Here is a 20,096-nt window from a genome sequence, read left to right as displayed (position 1 = left end):
GGACTAGTGAAAGGATGGAGGGAAGGAGGTCACGGTTGGTAGGGTATAAATAACCTGCTGTGAGTGTGTGTGTCTCATGCTCTGAATAACTCTCCAATTATCCCCCTCCCCCCTCTGTGTCATCCCTCGTTCTCCCCTCCACTTCTCTCTCTCTCTCTCTCTCTGTCAGTATCTGTATGATGAAGAGGATGAGGTGAGGAAGAAGAAGCCCAGACGGAAGCTCACCTCCAATGCTTCCATCACCAGAGTGAGAAACCCTTCTATCCCTCTCTCCCTCTTTCGCTCCATTCTCCTGCTCTCAAACCTCCTCTCTACACCTCCCTCTATCCCCCCTCTTTTTCCACCCATCCCTCTCTCCACCCCTCTCTTCAGTCAACCTCTCCCTCTGTTGTTCTCCCTCCACTGTCCTTAATTCTGCCATCACTCTGTTCCTCCCGTTCTTCTTCAATGTGTGTAATTACATTTCCCAGGAGGTCAACATACAATTCTGAAAATATATCCACACACACTCCCACACACACACACACACACACACACACACCCACACATGCGTGCAGAATGAGGCCATGGCTGTACTAGTCACTATATGATAGAATACACTGTAAAACACCTGAGCATCACTTTTTTCTTGGACTGCAGCAGCATCTTAAATGATCTGTTCTCTGGTCAGTTGATATTCATATTCAGTCAAGTCTTTGTAGATGGGTCATATTCAAAAGGCACCGGACGGGAGAAAACGGACTGACACGGGGGAGGGGACCACCGAAGCTCGTTCTATAAGAAACGCTTGTTTTTTCTTTTGGAAAAAAAATTTTTTGCTACGGTCTTGCGCTAATGAATTCGACCCAGGTCTATAGAGACATGTGCTGCTGCTTGACAGTTGTCCACGAACTCAATGTTTCCTAGAACACTTAACCCCAAGGGGGAAATAATAGTTGTCTCTCTTACAGCAACCAAACATCAAGCAGAAGTTTGTGGCCCTGCTGAAAAGGTTCAAGGTTTCTGATGAGGTAGGCATCTCTCTATTGCTCCTTCTCTGTCTTTCTCTCCCTCAATTCAATTTCAGGGGCTGGGAAACATATGTTTACATTGCCAAAAGCAAGTGAGATGGATAATAAACCCAAGGGAAATAAACAATCAAAAATGTACAGTCAACATTACACTCACAAAAGTTCCAAAAGAATAAAGACCTTTCAAATGTCATATTATGTCTATATACAGTGTTTTAACGATGGGGAAATAGTTGAAGTACAAAAGGGAAAATAAATATGGGTTGTAATTACGGTGGTGTTCTTCACTGGTTGCCCTTTTCTTGTGGCAACAGGTCACAAATCTTGCTGCTGTGATGGCACACTGTGGGATTTCACCCAATAGAGATTTGGGAGTTTATTCAAAATTGGGTTTGTTTTTGAATTCTTTGTGGATCTGTGTAATCTGAGGGGAATATGTGTCTCTAATATGGTCATACATTTGGCAGGAGGTTAGGAAGTGCTGCTCAGTTTCCACCTCATGTTGTGGGCAGTGTGCACATAGCCTGTCTTCTCTTGAGAGCCTGGTCTGTCTACAGCAGCATTTCTCAATAGCGAGGCTATGCTCACTGAGTTTGTACATAGTCAAAGCTTTCCTGTGTACTGTGCCACTGTGTACTCTCTGGACAAATAGCATTCTAGCCCTACTGTAATTCTTTCCAATTTGTCAAATAATTCTCTATGTTTTTTCATGATTTGGTTGCTGCTAATTGTGTTGCTGTCCTGGGGCTCTGTGGGGTCTGTTTGTGAACAGAGCCCCAGGACCAGCTTGCTTAGGGGACTCATCTCCAGGTTCATCTCTTTGTAGGTGATGGCTTTGTTAGGAAAGGTTTGGGAATCACTTCCTTTTAGGTGGTTGTAGAATTTAACGGCTGTTTTCTGTATTTTGATAATTAGCGAATATCGGCCTAATTCTGCTATGCGTGTATTATTATTTTTTTTACGTTGTACACAGAGGATATTTTTGAAGAGTTCTACATGCAGAGTCTCAATTTGGTGTTTCCCGTTTTGTCAATTCTTGGTTAGTGAGCGGACCCCAGACTTCACAACCATAAGGAGCAATGGGTTCTATAACTGATTCAGGTATTTTTTGCCAGATCCTAATGGTATGTCAAATTGTATGTTTTTTTTTATGGCATAGAAGTTAGGGTTAGGCCCTTCTTAGTGCCCTTGCCAATTCGTTGATATATATGGTGAAGAGGGTGGGGCTTAAGCTGCATCCCTGTCTCACCCCACGGCCCAGAGGAAAGAAATGTGTGTTTTTTGCCCATTTTAACAGCACACTTGTTGTTTGTGTACATGGATTTTATCATGTTGGATGTTTTTCCCCCAGTACTACTTTCCGTCAATTTGAATAGCAGACCCTCATACCAAATTGAGTCAAAAGCTTTTTTGAAATCATCAAAGAATGAGAAGACTTTGCAATTGTTTTGGTTAATTTGTTTGTCAATTAGGGTGTGCAGGGTGAATACGTGGTCTGTCATCCGGTAATTTGGTAAAAAGCCAATTTGACATTTGTACATTTCCTTAGTAAAAACAATGTAATGAGCGCGTCTGCTGTTAATGATAATGCAGAGGATTTGCCCAAGGTTGCTGTTGCCCACGGTAGATATTGTGGTCAAATTTGTCTCCACTTTTGTGGATTGGAGTAATCAGTCCTTGGTTCCAAATATTGGGGAAGATGGCAGAGCTGAAGAGGATTTTTAAGAATAGCCAATTGGAATTTGTGGTTTGTAAATTATCATTTAATTTAGGATACCTTCAACACCACATGCCTTTTTGGGTTGGAGGGTTTTTGTCCTCTAGTTCATTCAATATAATTGGATAATCCAGTGGGTTCTGGTAGTCTTTTTAATAGTTGATTCTAAGATTTGTATTTGATCATGTATAATTTTTTGCTGTTCTTTGGTATCGGGCCAAAAAGACTGGAGTATTGGTTTATCCATACATCTATGTTTTGGATAGATAACTCTGTGTGTTCCAATTTTCCCAGAAGTGTACTGTATACTGTTTAGGTTTTCTACTGTCAAGTTTACACCTTCACTATTACAGTGAAGGTTTTGTCCAGGAAGTTGTCTAAAAGGGATCGAATTTGTTGTTGCCTAATTGTTTTTTGGTAGGTTTCCACACTACTTTCCTTCCATCTATAGCATTTCTTAATATTATTCAGTTCCTTTGGCTTTGATGCCTCATGATTGAGTATTGCTATGTTCAAGTAGACTGTGATTTTGCTGTGATCTGATAAGGGTGTCAGTGGGCTGACTGAACGCTCTGAGAGACTCTGGGTTGAGGTCAGTGATAAAGTAGGCTACAGTACTACTGCCAAGAGATGAGCTATAGGTGTACCTACCGTAGGAGTCCCCTCGAAGCCTACTATTGACTATGTACATACCCAGAGTGCAGGAGTTGTCCTGTTTTTGTTGGTTATGTTGTCGTAGTTGTGCCTAGGGTGGTATATGGGGGAGGGAATGCTGTCACCTCCAGGTATGTTCCCCTGTGTACTGACGGTGTCAGGTTCTTTTCTTGTCTAGTTCTGGCATTTTGGTTGCCACAGACTAGTATTTAATTTTATTTGACCTTTATTTAACTGGGGAAGTCAGTTAAGAACAAATTGTTATTTACAATGACGGCCTACCTTGGCCAAAACCTAACCCGGGCGACGCCGGGCCAGTTGTGCGCCGGCCTGTGGGAATCCCAATGACGACCAGTTGTGATACAGCCTGGAATCAAAGCAGGGTCTGTAGTGACGCCTCTAGCAATGAGATGCAGTGCCTTAGACCGCTGTGCCACTCTGGAGCCCATGTCCTTGGGCCTGGAAATTGTGGATCTCCGCCTCTAGGATGGAGAAGCTGTCATCGTTAAGGTATGGTAGCACACAGGAGGACGTTTTTTTCTGTTTTCGATCATTTCCTCTTGAATTTCTAGCCTAATGTAAAATGTTCCTGTTTTGATTAGTTTGAGTGAGTTAGGTCTGCTCTATACCAAATTAGCATACCTCTTAATTCCCTTCGCTGTTTCACACCTGGTAGTTTAGTGGATGGGACTACCAGCTCTCTGTAACCTAGAGGGCAACCATTGGGTCCATCTCCTCTATACCATGTTTCTTGTAGGATGACAATGTCTGTGTTTCTGATGTCTTTAGTGAAGTCCAGGTTCCTGCTCTTTAGGCCAAAGGCAAATTTCCTCAGGCCTTGGATATTCAAGGATGAGATAGTGAAGCCTTTGTGTTCCATGAAGTGTCCAATGTTAGTTGTGTGGTTTGGCCTCAGACCAGTAAGTGTGAGCAGAGCCTGCTGATCATCTGGTACATGCCATTGGCTTGAGCGAGTGTAAGAGTGGGGGTTGGGCCTGTTCGCCAGCTCACGGCCTGGGCGTATGTGTGACTTTCATGTTGAGGCCCTCTTTGCGGGTGTGGGGGGCATGGGGTGGGCAGGAGGGGCATAGGTCGGATCTGAGGGGGACCATATGGGGTGTGGGCATGGTGTGTGTGTGTGTGTGTCTCTTTGATCGACTGAGATACAAAAACGTTCTTCACTCAAACTCCGACTTTTTACTTTCTCTGCCTTACACCTTCCCCCTCTCTGTTTCACTTCTCCGGACACCCTGTTTTGTGCAAGTTGCAGACATTAGAATTGCAATCGAAGGTGTTGCTCTACCCAATGTGACAGTGTTGCTCTACGCACAAGTATGTGTGAGAGAGAGACAAAGAGATAGATGTGGTAATACAACTGGACCTCTTTTGTGTTTATTTTTCCTTTTCCATGTCTGTGCGTTACAAGACTATGCCTCTGTCTGTGGTGTTGGTATGAGTGCGCTATGCTTCTGTACCTGTGTAATATGTTGATCTGTTTGTGTGTGTGTGTGTGTGTAGGTGGGTTTTGGTCTGGAGCACGTCTCTAGTGAACAGATCCAGGAAGTGGAGGAGGATTTAGATGAGCTCTATGACAGCCTGGAGATGTACAACCCCTCTGACAGCGGACCTGAGATGGAAGAGACGGACAGCATCCTCAGCACACCCAAACCTAAACTCAGGTAGCTGCTATGGTGACACACGTGTATATACACACACGCACAACCAGAACCCACAGCACACCTAAGCCTTACGTACACACTCTCTTGACGTACAGTGCATTCGGTAAGTATTCAGACACCTTGACTTTTTCCACATTTTGTTAGACGTATTCTAAAATGGATTAAAAAAAAACAAATCCTCAGTGACTTAAAAAAAATATATATATTTTAAATGTATTTAAATAATTTTTTTACCCGTCAATTTCGCGCTATCCAATTGGTAGTTAGTCTTGTCTCATTGCTGCAACTCCAGACTCGGGAGAGGTGAAGGTCGAGAGCCATGCGTCCTCCGAAACACGACCCAACCAAGCCGCACTGCTTCCCGCTTAACCCGGAAGCCAGCCACACCAATGTGTCGGAGGAAACACCGTATACCTGGCGACAGTGTCAGCGTGCACTGCGCCCGGCCCGCCACAGGAGTCGCTAGAGTGCGATGGGACAAGAACATCCCTGCCGGCCAAACCCTCCCCTAACCCGGATGACGCTGGGCCAATTGTGTGCCCCCCCATTGGTCTCCCGGTCGCGGCCAACTCAACAGGATCTCTAGTGGCACAGCATGCAACTGCGATGCAGTGCCTTAGACCACTGCGCCACTCGGGAGGCCCTCCCAATCCTCCGCAATCTACACACAATACCCCATAATGACAAAGCAAAAAAAAAAAATTTGCAGATGTATTCAACATTTTTAAACAGAAATACCTTATTTACGTAAGTATTCAGACCCTTTGCTACGAGACTCAAAATGGAGCTCAGTTGCATCCTGTTTCCATTGATCATCCTTGAGATGTTTCTACAACTTGATTGGAGTTCACCTGTGGTAAATTCAATTGATTGGACATGATTTGGAAAGGCACACACCTGTCTACATAAGGTCCCACAGTTGACAGTGCATGTCAGAGCAAAAACCAAGCCATGAGGTCAAAGGAATTGTCCGTAGAGCTCCGATCTGGTAAGGGTACCAAAAAATGTCTGCAGCATTGAATACTTTCCGAATGCACTGAATATACACAAAGTGTATTTTTATTTCACGATGTTATGAACATTGCTAGCAACAACAGAATAAAACAAATGTTTAATACATACAGCAGAAAAGAGACGAATATCTTCTTTCTAATGATGAACATTATTTCTCAACTCCAAATACTGATCATCACTATGAACACACCATTCCATGTATGTTACAGTCGGTGCTAACTTGTGTGTCTGTGTCCATCCAGGCCGTTCTTTGAGGGAATGTCCCAGTCCAGCTCTCAGACGGAAATCACCAGCCTGAACAGCAGAGGAGGGAGCCTGGGACGAGACGCCTGCTTCAGCCCTGTGAGTAATGGAGGGAGAGAGGGAGGGCGGGAGTAGAGAGAGGGGACTGAGCGAAGGAAGGGGAGAGGGAGATAAATAATGCATTAAAGGATGGAGGGAGGGGTGTAAGGGATCAAATCAATTTTTATTGGTCACATACACCTGGTTAGCAGATGTTATTGCGAGTGTAGCGAAAAATGCTTGTACTTCTAGTCCCGACAGTGCAGCAATATCAACAAGTAATCTAACAATTCCACAACTACCTAATACACACACATCTAGGTAAAGGGATGGAATATGAATATGCACATACAAATATATGGATTAGCAATGACCGAGCGGCATAGGCAAGATGCAATAGATGGTGTAAAATACAGTATATACAAATGGGATGAGTAATGCAAGATAAGTAAACATCATTGTTAAAGGGGCATTAGTAAAGTGACTCGTGATCCGTTTGTTAAAGTGGCCGATGATTTCAAGTCGGTATGTAGGCAGACGCCTCTCTGTGTTAGAGATGGCTGTTTTAACAGTCTGATGGCCTTGAGATAGAAACCCTTTTTCGGTCTCTCGGTCCCGGAGGAATCTTGTGAGAAGGGGCTTAAACAGAACGGAGACAACCGAGAGGAATGTTCGAGAGAGAGGAAAAAAAAGGGCGAAGGTGAAGGATTGAGATTCACGGCGCAGCGGTCATCCCGCGGTCATCAGGTCTGGTAATACGTGGCTAGGTGAGATGTGTGGTGGTGACTGTGTTTTCCCGCGTGTCCCCAGCAGGGGGAGCAGCGGCCTGTGGAGATGAAACACTCACGCAGTCGCAACCTGGAGGCGGAGACTCTCTCTGAGACGGACACGCTGGTGAGACGCTCGAACGGGCTCTGTGTGCTGTGTAAGAGGTAGCGATCCGTTTTGAGCTCCAGCTAATCTGTGTGTGTTCTGTGTGCAGGAGTTGACGGATCAGGAGATGTTTCCGGAGGGCCCCTGTATTACGGTGTCGGGGGCTGAGAAACCCCGTACACCCCTGAAGAGCAGCAAGAGTGGAGGAGGACAGACCATGCCCTCCCCCAGGTAACTACACACACACACACACACACACACACACACACACACACACACACACACACACACACACACACACACACACACACACAGACTCTTGCCATAGTGACTCCAACATAATGACACATGCCTGATACCAAACCAACCTCCCAGGTGCCTTTGCAGATGTGCATATTTTCCTCTGAAAGGTAGAATTGTTCCAATCCTTCAACCCTAGAGGAAAGGGTTTGGGGTCAGTTTGGCGTTTTAACACAAACACGTAATACCCTCCACACTGGTTGCATTGGTCTCTTTAAAAGGTGTGTGTGTGTGTGTGTGTGTGTGTGTGTTTCACAGGCTGGACGGCAGAGGTCCCACCCCCAAACAGAAGAGACAGAGCAGTACTCCTATGAAAGAGAGACAGCTGTCTAAACCAATCAGTGAAGGGGGGAGGACCAACAGCTCCGACAGCGAGAGATCCCCTGAACTGGGACACAGCTCACAGGTAACTCATGTACACACACACACACACACACATTCTTAAAACTACTGTGAGAGCCAAAAGTATTGGGACAGTGATACATTTTGTTGTTGTTTTGGCTCTATACTCCAGCACTTTGGATGATTTTGAAATTATACAATGACTATGAGGTTACAGTACAGACTGACAGCTTTAATTTGAGGGTATTTTCATCCATGGTGAACCGTTTAGAAATTACCGCACTTTTTGTACATAGTCCCCCATTTTTTGGGACAAATTCACTTATGTGTATTAAAGGAGTAAAAAGTTTAGTATTTGTTCCCATATTCATAGCACGCAATGACTACATCAAGCTTGTGACTCTACACATTTGTTGGATGCATTTGTTGTTTGTTTTGGTTGTGTTTCAGATTATTTTGTGCCCAATAGAAATGAATGGTAAATAATGTATTGTCATTTTGGAGTCACTTTTATTGTAAATAAGAATAGAATATGTTTCTAAACACTTCTACATGAATGTGGATACTACCATGAATACGAATAGTGCTGATTGAGTCGTGAATAATGATGAGTGAGATAGTTACAGAGGCATAATTATCATAACCCCAAGACACGCTAACAGTTACACACACACACACACACACACACACACACACACACACACACACACACACACACACACACACACACACACTATTTCTTATAGCAGGGGGTTCTATAGTTCCAGTTGTCACATCTCATCCATCCATGGATGTGAGACCAGATGCTGCTGGAAGTGGTGTTGGAGGGCCAGTAGGAAGCACCCTTTCCTCTGGTCAACAAAAATAAATATATATAAATATCCCTGTGTAGGGTGCCGTCTTTTGGATGGGACGTTAAACGGGTGTCCTGACTCTCTGTGGTCACTAAAAACCCCATGGCACTTATTGTAAGAGTAGGGGTGTTAACCCCGGTATCCTGGTTAAATTCCCAAGCTGTCCCTTACCATCATAACCACCTAATCATCTCAGGTTTACAATTGGCTTATTCATCCCCCCTGTTCTCCCCTGTAACTATTCCCCAGGTCGTTGCTGTAAATGAGAATGTGTTCTCAGTCAACTTACCTGGTAAAAAAAGCAAAAGATATTGTCTCTCTCCATCTTGATCTCTCCGTTCCTCTCCTCCCCCTACTCCCTTCTTCTCGTCTAACTAAAGAACATGAATGTACCCATGATGAAGAGACTAAGAATGAATGATGTATGTGTTGTTGAGTCATCTAAAAAGAAACTGCTCCACTGTGTGTGTGTGTGTGTGTGTGTGTGTGTGTGTGTGTGTGTGTGTGTGTGTGTGTGTGTGTGTGTGTGTGTGTGTGTGTGTGTGTGTGTGTGTGTAGGTCCTGAGGAAGGCGGTGTATGACCAGCTGAACCAGATCCTTCTGTCTGACGCGGCTCTGCCTGAGAGTCTCATCCTGGTCAATGGCACCGACTGGCAGGGCCAGGTAAGAACCGTGTGTGTGTGCTAGTGGTGTTAATAACCCAGCCGTAACAGCCTGACTGTGAAAATCCGAGGCCAGCGTCCGACCCTAACCAGCTAATATAGAAAATGCGCCGTAGGCTACAGTCCGAGACGACGGAACAGCGGAGGCTGCTGAGGGGAGGACGGCTCATAATAATGGCTGGAACGGAGCGAATGGAATGGCATCGAACGCATTGGAAAAACCATGTGTTTGATGTAATTTGATGCTCTTCCGCTCCAGCCATTCCCACAAGCCGGTCCTCCACTATTAACCGCCTGTGTGGCGGAGCGATTTTTCGAGCAGATTCTTTCTTGTCGTTTCTGACATTTTGGTTGGCCATTTTCTTTCCCGTCAACTTGTCTATAGTTAGAAAACATGCTCTTCTGTCACGATATGTTGCCCGAGAAGACAAAACAAACTTTTTGATGACCAGAATAGTGTCATAAATCGATAGAATTCAATGCTTCAATCTACCGTAGTTGACATCGGTTAAAGCTTTCTCTGTGACCTCTCGCGAGCAAGGACGTTTAGGGACCGGGGAGAAAATGCAGTAACTCAAAACTGGAAAGATTTTCCGTGCAGTTTGACCGGTTGTATGGAAATAGAAAACAGTGGTAACGACCTAACGTGTTTCTGTTAAGATTTCAGTTCGGGCTTGGGTGCATATTTTATGTGGTTGAAATACTATCAGCGTTTATGATGCTGGCTAAGATAACGCCTCTACATACGGTATCTAACTGCGCATTCGCATTCTCTCAATAAGCTGAAAGAAAGAATTCGTATTTCTCCACTCCTGTTCCTCAGTCAAAATTTAGACCACATTCGGTGTATCATTTTACAGCAAGAAATGCTTAAGTCTGCGAGAGTTAATATTAAGGCTCTGTGAGAGGACCTACAGTCAGTGTCCTGATTTCAGTTTGCATCTAACCCATCTGAACAGTGGGCTACAGTTCCCTTGACGTGCCCATAGGCCTATCTAGTCCCCGTCTTGTGACTGTCAAATTTGTATAGCGCCTCACGATCGTCACACATAACATCACTTTGCTGTCGTCCTCTTTTACCACTTCACCAACTCTTTCCCAAACATGACTTTGCTGGCCCTCCCTTCTCTTTATTTTCAACTCTCCATTTCGCAGCTTTTCTCTTATTGAATTCAACGTCGACATTGTCCTTTTTGCCTCGGTGGATCGACGGGAACTTTTTTTTGCCCGTTCCCAAAAGCGTTTGGCGATTGCCGTGTAGGCTATTTGGTGGGTACAGTTAGGCCCTTAGTCACTAATACCAGATAACCTAAAATAATGATAGAAAAACAAATGTAGCCTATAGATATAAATTGCACAAGAATTATGGATTTTTTAAATGTTATTCTTTTCTCTTTATTCAACCCGCCCTTGACCCTAAACTCATCTCGGCGCTTCCCCACGCATCACTAGTGTGTGCACACGTGTGTGTTGTCAGAACAAACCTGTATGTTGCTGCAGGTCTTTAAGTGTGTGTGTGTTCCAGTACGTGGGAGAGCAGCTGCAGGTACAGAGGCACCCGGTGGTGTGTACGTGTTCAGGAGCTGAGATCCAGGCGGTGCTGTCTGCTGTCCTCACACGCATCCAGAAGTTGTAAGTCTAACACTTTATATGCGCGCGAACACACACACACACACACACACACACACACACACACACACACACACACACACACACACAGTTGCGAGTCTGTTGGTCTAACACATTATCTATGCTCTATTAATCTCACTGTCTATGAAATATTTAGACCGCAAAACTTCGAGTTGATTCGGGAAACTGCCTCCTCTCTCATTTCCTCTTTTTTTATTAACTTTTTCAAATGTCATGGTGTATCCTTGTAGGTCACAATGTCACAAGGGCAGTCTAATTAAAATTTATAGCAAAGCTTTTTCATTGTCAAAGTAGGCCTATAAAAAAAAATGAACACGCTCACTCAAGTGGTCGAATGCTAGCTTCCGTTCGAATATTCGAATATTGGATATTTGATTAACCGTGCTCATCGCTACTTGGTGGGTGTCATAGCTGGGTTATGTGATTATCTTTAACCCCCCCCCCCCTCTCTACTTTCCTCTCTAGTTGTAACTGTAACTCGTCCATGCCCAGGCCGGTCAAGGTGGCAGTGGTGGGTAGTCAGAGCTACCTTGGTGCCATCCTGCAGTTCTTTGTCACACAGTTGGCAAGCAAGACCTCTGATTGGCTCAACCACCTGAGGTTCCTGGTGGTGCCCCTGGGTGAGACAAACAACATGGGCGCCTTCTGTCCGTATCCATGGTGACAGGCGTAGTGATGGCTTGATGATGGAAAATAGATGTTGTCAGGCTGATCACGTACACTAAAAGATCATCTCTCCGTCTTTCTCTCTCTCTTTCTCTCTCTTTCTCTCTCACTCTATGGTCTTATAGGCTCTCATCCTGTTGCTAAGCACCTGGGTGCCATAGACAACCGTTACAGCTCTGCGTTCTTAGACGGGGCGTGGAGAGACATGTTCAGCCGCTCTGAACCCCCACAGACAGGTACACACACACACACACACACACACACACACACACACACACACACACACACACACACTGGATCTGGATACATAAAGTTAGCACTCAGAGCCTGACCTCTAATCTTTGATCTGTGTCCCTGTCCCCTGTGCTGCAGACCTGTTGGATGTGGCCGGTAGGATCTCCCAGTACATCAGTGGAGCCACCGTCACACACCAGCTGCCCATCGCTGAGGCCATGCTTACCTGCAAACACAGGACGTGAGTGGACGCACGCACACACACACTCAGGGTGTACCTTAACCGGAGCAATAACCACAAGATGGTATTTCATTCAAAACCCATGTAACTGGTCATAACTCATTATTTGTCTCTGTTCAGGCACGATGAAGATTCCTACCAGAAGTTCATTCCTTTTATTGGGGTACGTATATAATAAACCAGGTCTCTCTGTAGACTCTTCCATAGATCTACCATTGAAAATGGACATCTAGTTTGGATAGTAACTCCTCAGCTGATTTAGGGTGTTTAGAATATGAGGTATTTGTCCTGGTGTTGTAGTAACAGGATGTTGTCATGTGTTTCAGTTGGTGAAGGTTGGTCTGATTGAGCCAGACACTTCCTCTACAGGTAGGTGGTTTAAAAACCAATGAAGAAGTACACTCTCTTACTGCAAAATTTCCATCTTCCAGGCCTATTTACTTGATAATATTACAAACAATGACATTAATCTCACCTCCATCCCTTGCCCCTGCGATCGCCTAGGAGACACAGAAGAGGGCGTGGCAGTGAGCTTGGCTGTTCCCTCTACATCCCCTCCCTCCCACGGCTCTCCCACCGGGCTGATCAAAGAGGCTGCCACTCCCCCCTCCTCTCCTTCTATGAGCAGTGTTCTCTCAGTACAGGGGTAAGTCTGCACCCACCCCCTAGCTTGGGGTATAGTATTTTGTGCTGTTATTTCTTATTATAAGGCGCTGGGCAATTCCAGTTCTCAGGAGCTGCTATGTTTCCTCCTCTCTTTCTGAGTGATCATTAGTGGATCAATTAAGTGCCAGAGAGTGTCTGCATACCTTTTCATGTCTAAATCAGTCCCTGAAAGGAACGAGAACCACAAAACAGTAGACACACCGTGGCCCCCCTTGACCTGACAGAGTTGCCTAACACTGTCTGAGTGACAGAAAGGAAAGGGGGGAAAAGAGAGGGTGGAATATTACCAGCACACTGCTTCTCCTTAGGTCAGCCATCTCAGGTTCATTATGTCCCCTTCATGTCTGCCCTGGTGAAACTCTAGAGCAGTGATCCTCTGACCGTCTAAAAACAACCACAGATGCATCTGCAGCTTCTAGCGTTATAGCCCATCATTGTTTTGGGGTTTGGTGCTATAACAGACTATCTTGTCCTCCCTATAGCCAAACTCAGGGTCAGGGTTGATGCACCGTATGAAATGTAATCCATAACCCCCTGAATCCATAACCCTCTCTGTCGCTGAATACCTCCTCCCTACACCTCACAAGCTTTTTACACTTTTAGCAAAGAATCTCCCGTAACTTTTCCTTTCCTTGTATTGTATCCTCACCCGTCCTCGTGACCCTCCTCTTCCTGTCCCAGGAGCCCCAGTATGTCCCAAGGTGTGGACGCCATTGGGTTGCAGGTGGACTACTGGCTGGCGTCGCTGGCGGAGAAGCGCCGAGAGGGCGAGCGGCGTGACACAGGTTGTAAGAACACCCTGAAGAGTGCCTTCAGGTCCCTGCAGGTCAGCAGGCTACCAGGAGGGGGCAGCAGTGAGACACAGGCCCAGGTCAACACCATGGCCATGACTGTGGTCACCAAGGAGAAGAACAAGAAGGGTAAAGAGTTTTAGAATACCACTTTTCTATGGCACAATCAAAGTAATTCATCGTTTAAAAAAAAACAAAAAAACACACACAGTTTTTAGTGCATAATGATCAGTGGAATAGATGGAATAGGTTGCAAGATCGAATAGCCAAGCTGACAAGGTAAAAATCTGTCGTTCCGCCCCTGAACAAGGCAGTTAACCCACTGTTCCTTGGCCGTCATTGAAAATAAGAATTTGTTCTTAACTGACTTGCCTAGTTAAATAAAGGTTAAATAACATTTTTTAAATCCTTCTAGTTGGGGGTGTTCTTCAGTCATTCTTCCTACAGTATGTGACTGTTATAGGTTTCCTGGAAATCCTATTGCATTTATAATGAAGGTTGACTTTCTCTGTCTCTGTCTCTGTGTCTGTAGTTCCCACCATATTCCTGGGTAAGAAGCCGAAGGAGAAAGATGTCGACTCTAAGAGCCAGGTCATTGAGGGTATCAGCAGACTCATCTGTTCTGCCAAGCAGCATCAAACCATCCTGAAAGGTACAGGAACATGAGACGAGGAGGGAGGGAGGGCGGGAGGGCGGGGTGAGAGAGATGACCAGTGAAATTGGAGAGAAGGCTCTGAGAAGAAGGAGGGAGAGAGAGAGAGGTGAAATTATAGTGCCTCTCTAGATGCAAAATCTTTAGAAAGAGTCGACCCATCAGTAAAGATGAGGCGGAAGAGAAGGCAGGGGAAGGGGAAATGATTTATTGGGGATGTTGGAGGAAAGAGAAAATGAAGGAAGGGTTGTGTTAACGGACCTTTAAGTGTCTCTAAGACTCCGAAATAGCACCCTATTCCTAACACTGAGCCAATAGGGCTCTGGTCAAAAATGGTGCACTACTGTATATAGGGAATAGTGAGCCATTTGAGACACAGCCTAAAGGCGCCTGCATACTAGGTTCAAACGTCTGTGCACCTTAAAAGACCTTTGCTTGAAAAAACTAGATAAAAACTGCAATTTTACTGTTTCTCCCTCTTGAGACGCCGTATCAACATTGTAGCTCGTATGCACTTCCTCAAAGTAGTCAGAATTATTCAGAGATCAATCAAGAAATCTGCAATTCATTTGGACATTTTTGCAGAGGGAAGTCTCTGCCTCGCAATTTTACATCTAGCTAAGATGTTTGGTGCAGTATTTCTCAAGTGAGAAAATATGCATGAGAACTCGTCGTCTCTCGTTGAATGACAACACACACTTCATTGAAGAACCCTGTCCATTGGTTCCCACACCTACTAGTGTTGACCAATCACCGACGAAAGGGGCGTAGACTTATGCTACCGAACTATAAGAAAGAATGTAATATCCGCAAGTGTTCTCAAATGCACAAACTGTTTCCACAGGGAAGCATGCGACAGGCTTAAGTGTTCCCTGTCTGAACAACAGTCATACTTAACCAGTATCTATGTGTCTCCTGTGTGCGTCTCAGTGTCCATAGACGGAGTGGAGTGGAATGACGTCAAGTTCTTCCAGCTGGCTGCACAGTGGCCCACCCATGTCAAGTATCTCCCTGTTGGACTGTTTGGTTACAACAAACCCCCCTCCTAGGGTCCACCCTTTACGCCCCGCCCAATCCCGTCCCACCTACGCACACAGACCCCGCCTCTCGGAACGCCGTGGCCACTAATATTTGTCAATTACGATGAAGGGTTGAGGGGCCGAATGTATTTGCTATGTTTGTCTTATTTATCTATAGCAGGGAGGGAGAGATGGGTTGGATATGGGGTGCAACGCTACTAGTCACTTGAATGAATTGAAATGGCCCTCTCTCTGTCTAGCGTGTGTGTATGAGGGGCCCCCAGCACAAGATAACGGACTGCCGTTCAACTAATCCTAACGATGAGATGCACCCGCATGAGTAACTCCCATTACGAGTTCCCTGACCCTTGACCCCTGACATCTGGACCCTTTAACCTTTAACCCTGACCAGGTAGTTCTCTTATCACCTTGAACCTGCCCCGGTGTCACCAAAGGCCAACCTGCATGCTGTACACTACACCACCACGTGCCAGTTATAACAAGAGTATCATATTATGACATGTTATAACAGTACTGCCATGGTTATTATGGGGTATGGAGGGGAACTTGGGATCCAAACATACTGTACATGTGCATGAAATGGAATGAACAACAGACAACACCTACAGTAGCAATGCTTTTTCTGCTCCCTAATGACATAAATGCTTTTTTTCCCCTCACCAATGATGTACAGTAAGTTGACATGTTATGCATATGAAGAGCAGAACATATAAGAGAAGGCTCTAGTGTTTTTTTTTTTGTAACGACATTTGAACTCTCTGTGTACAGCGAGGGCGCCACTGTTTGCCCCGACTTTACTGAGAAGAGGCAATATTTCTGCTGTCTGTAAGGCTTGTCCCTTTATCAATCTGTTGTTGTTGTCAGCGTTGCTCTCTTGATGCACACTCCAATGTATAGTCCTCCTTCTGCTTGTGGACGTACAGTATATCACCTGTGTGGGGCTGTTGCATTCTGGGAATTGTAGGCTGAGGCTTGTGCTGAGGTTAAATTGGGGGACAGGAGCTGTGACCGTCATCTTCATCTTTTGCGATGCACTTCCAATAACTCCTCCCCCAGCGCTATAGTAGCTAGGTATCCTACTCCAAAGCACAATGTCGCACGCTACTAGTGACTTTTTATCCCTGTCTTTACCTGTCAAGGGTTGCAAAATTCCAGCAACTTTTCCAAAATTACCAAGTTTTCTAAAAATCCTAGTTGGAAGGTTTCTGAGAATTAGGAGGGAATAAGTAGGAAATCCAGAATCTCCCGACCTGGATTTCTGGAAAACATGCATTTTCCAGCCCTGCCTGTGATAGACGGGCAGCGTTCACTCCACTGAAATGGTTGGTGTGTTTTGTCTAGGGTGTTGTGAGGTGGCCAGTGTCCAGTGACAGGTGTGTTATTATGTAATGTGGTAAAACGAAAAACAATATTGAAATATCTATGAAACCAGTTTTATAAGTAACCCACGCGACACAGTATGATTGTTTTGTGTGGCCACGTGTTCGTGTCCCAGATGTGGTCAATATCGCTTTATGAGTTCTGTAGGCTGCGGTATCAGCGGCCAGACGTTTGCCTTGTAGACTGACACAAAGATAGGTGACACCAAATGACCTTTTAAGAGCTACCAACAGCTCTGGTGCTGTTAAGAAAAACTGAAGACAAATCATTTGTATCCAAAGAATTTGACTTAAATCATTGATTTTCAATTTAGTAGCAAAGTCTATGGTCTATAATGTACCTGCAATGTACCTTCAAATTAGTACATTTTGAGTGAAATGGCAATGTGTTGTAAGCAAAACACTAGTCCTCTTGCGGTCTAAAATGAAAGCTAGCGAGTGTTGAGTAGCTTAGCCTTGTGTCACCTACAAAGTAACCTTCCCCATCTGTGCGGAGTGAAGAATTGTGACATATCAAGTATTACAATGCCAATGTCTCGATTTTTGCTGTTATTATTATGATTTTTGGGGTAACTTTTTAGGTAGGGTTTTTTTCAGCTTAGGTGTAACAGTTTTAAAAGTTGTTGACGTCATCACCTTGTGTAACTCAAATCTGGCCCTGTTCTCTTTGGGGGGCGGGGCTTGTACAAAGGAAGGTTTTTGCACCAAGGGCTTCAAACTGATTGTGCGCATAAGTACACAGCTATGCATGTTCCACAAATAAGTCTGAACGATAGAATGTACGGATCTCAAACAACAAGGATGTACTAGAGATATCATCTGAACTTAATTTGAATGTGCAAATAATATTCACTGTTAGTTTCTATTATCTCTTCTCAGTCTTGTCGACAAAAAGCTTTATTGTTGAGTAAACATACATTTTGGAAGTTTTAACACCATTTTATCAGTCCAGAATAGGGTTGCAAAGGGAGGGTATATTACTGGAAACTTTCTAAGTTTGCCAGTAAACTACCACCATTTTTGTAACATTCAAGGATTTTATGTAATTTATCACATCTAGTGGTAAATCATCAAATAAGATGATTTTTTAATTTTTTATTAAAATGGAATGTCAAAGCTGTAAAACATTCCTAAATATTAATAATCAACTTCGTGAATACCATTGGTGATTAATATGAGGGTTTCAGCATGAAATAGCAACCATAACATTTTTTTAAACACTTATTTATTTTACTATGTCAATATGCCTTTGTTGTAAATGTGATGGCAGTTGTGAAAAAAGTCAATAGTTGGAAGAGTTGCAGAGTTAATTAAGAATAATGCCATTGTTCATTAGATGCCTTTTTAAAATTATTTTGGCTATTTTCTCTTGATCAGAGGGTCTATCCACTAGAAACTAATGGACATTATGGACAGATATGACAAATTAATACTATATATGAATTTAAAAAATGTAAATTTATTCAACTTTACATTTCCAAAGTTACCATCGATTGCTATAGATTCCGGTAACTTTAGTAAATTACTGGTAGCTTTACCCTAGTCCATAACCAGCTGTTAGTTCACTAGAATGTTTTATTTTTTATTATAAAACACAAACACACCATAATAATCTCTCTCAATTCCATAGTCAGTTGACCTTGTAACCTCTGTGAGCTTGAATACTTTGTGCAACTTCCCTGTGAGTATCAAAGAGAGATACGGCAAAAGGCAGTGGTACTCTTGAAAGCAGACCGTTTGAACCCTGCTTCTCATAGCAAGTGTCACTGCCCACCAGTCGAGGGCTAGACCCAGACCAATGCCTTCATGTGGACTTGGACTCTTAATGCATATTTTAACTGAGACTGTATCCTACTGTATGAATGTTATGTACACCATGGTTTCTCTATGGGAGGGACGTTTTTGCTTGAGGATAGTGACCTCTACCTGTAGCTACGCTACTCCCTAACCACAGATCTAGGATCAGATAACAATTACCCCTCCCCTAGTTCTAACCATAACCATTAGGGGGATTAAAAGATATCTGACCCTGTGTCAGTGGTTAGAGGAGATTTATACCATCTCTGAGCAGAACAAAGAGGTCCAATTTTCTCTATGCCTTGCCGTGTGTTATTAGCATAATAGGGAGTGTAAGATATGATTATATTTGAACTCATGTCTCTTCATAGGGGGATCATAAGCATTCACTGAATGGGACAAAGAAATCACTGCCAAGATGTCAAATGTTACATGGATATAACACCAAGCTGAAGCGGGGGGTGATGTAGATATGTGTTCAATGTTTTGTAATGTTTTTGGTGATAAAAACTTTGTTCCAAAGTAATAATTTTAATGTTGGAAACATTATTTTTCCACTATACATTCCAATGTTTACTCCTCTCTCTCCTCTCCCCCTGTTTCCAGTTCAGTCCCTTCTTTCACCTGTCGTACCATTTAACGTGTTTGTTTTTCCCTACCTTCTCTAGGCCTATTTGTCCTGTGTGGCTGTCTCTCAAACTTGTACCTGATATATGCGTACCTGTGTCTCTACCTGTATTGACCTGTAGTTACTGTGATGGTCTTTATGTCCACGACTAACGTATAGGGACAGCAGTTTTTGCTGACCATGTGACCCGACCAGGAACAACTCTGGGCCTTAGTTATAGAGTACAGGGCCCAGACTGTTTCTTGAAACGGGTCATATGGTCCTGAAACACTTCTGTCCTGGAGGGGAAGAACAATATGATCTGTTAATATGAATAAATCAATTTAGCGATCAATACTGTCCTTCCTCTCTGCTATCATCACAATGTGTTTCAGAACAAATGGGAGTGAGAGATCGAGAACAAACCGTAAGATATCTAGAGTCTCTGCCAGGATCCCACACGCTTTGCTTCTAATAAAGCCCATTTGAAAGGATCCCTGCTTGTAACATAGCACCCTATCACAGAAGAGAATCTGTTTTTGCATAACACTGCTTGGACTACACTTGTGCTTGGTAGTAGTTTGAAGGGAGGATTCTGGCGCTTGAGAGTTTGGAGAGTAATTTTGCACATGCCATTGTTTCTTCAGCAGCTTTTTTGCCTTTTGTCTATAAACAGTAATAATGCTTGTACATATCACAACAGTACTTCTGTATTGTATCTTAGTCCTTGTTTTTTTATTTGAAATGTTTTGTAGTACTTTTTCATGATTATGTTGTCAATTAAACTGATGTGGGATGGAAAAGTGGAACTGTCGATTGTTTTTCTTTATTTTGTAAATTCTCCTGAGTTGTGTGTGTGCTCTGGTGCTTTTTCAGTTATTAATTTGAATGGAATCTAAGAATGAATGTAGCCTATTAAAGTTAAAATTAAGTTTTATTTAGGCTTCTCTAGACTAGTTATTATAATACACAGGTCTACATTAGAA

The 20,096-nt window shown here is 43.8% G+C and overlaps 1 protein-coding gene across 1 annotated transcript in view; it reads left to right on the top strand.

The window, feature by feature from the left end:
• Positions 1 to 19,913, top strand: part of LOC129865518 (phosphofurin acidic cluster sorting protein 1-like) — a 55,451-nt gene extending 35,538 nt beyond the window's left edge. Inside the window, exons 7-24 of the mRNA XM_055938376.1 lie at positions 170 to 247; positions 951 to 1,010; positions 4,900 to 5,060; positions 6,317 to 6,416; positions 7,167 to 7,250; positions 7,339 to 7,460; positions 7,788 to 7,935; positions 9,284 to 9,388; positions 10,913 to 11,019; positions 11,503 to 11,657; positions 11,829 to 11,939; positions 12,076 to 12,178; positions 12,299 to 12,341; positions 12,505 to 12,547; positions 12,683 to 12,824; positions 13,526 to 13,764; positions 14,168 to 14,287; positions 15,218 to 19,913. Of these exons, the coding sequence (XP_055794351.1) occupies positions 170 to 247; positions 951 to 1,010; positions 4,900 to 5,060; positions 6,317 to 6,416; positions 7,167 to 7,250; positions 7,339 to 7,460; positions 7,788 to 7,935; positions 9,284 to 9,388; positions 10,913 to 11,019; positions 11,503 to 11,657; positions 11,829 to 11,939; positions 12,076 to 12,178; positions 12,299 to 12,341; positions 12,505 to 12,547; positions 12,683 to 12,824; positions 13,526 to 13,764; positions 14,168 to 14,287; positions 15,218 to 15,336 (2,040 nt within the window). The 3' untranslated portion in view covers positions 15,337 to 19,913. The remainder of the gene's footprint in view (positions 1 to 169; positions 248 to 950; positions 1,011 to 4,899; positions 5,061 to 6,316; positions 6,417 to 7,166; positions 7,251 to 7,338; positions 7,461 to 7,787; positions 7,936 to 9,283; positions 9,389 to 10,912; positions 11,020 to 11,502; positions 11,658 to 11,828; positions 11,940 to 12,075; positions 12,179 to 12,298; positions 12,342 to 12,504; positions 12,548 to 12,682; positions 12,825 to 13,525; positions 13,765 to 14,167; positions 14,288 to 15,217) is intronic.
• The last annotated feature ends 183 nt before the right edge of the window (positions 19,914 to 20,096 follow it).

The sequence above is a fragment of the Salvelinus fontinalis genome, chromosome 11 (genome assembly GCF_029448725.1).
Source record: "Salvelinus fontinalis isolate EN_2023a chromosome 11, ASM2944872v1, whole genome shotgun sequence".
Classification (NCBI taxonomy): domain Eukaryota; kingdom Metazoa; phylum Chordata; class Actinopteri; order Salmoniformes; family Salmonidae; genus Salvelinus; species Salvelinus fontinalis.
The sequence above is the reverse complement of the archived record's forward strand: the minus strand, read 5'-3'. Positions and strand labels throughout refer to the sequence as shown.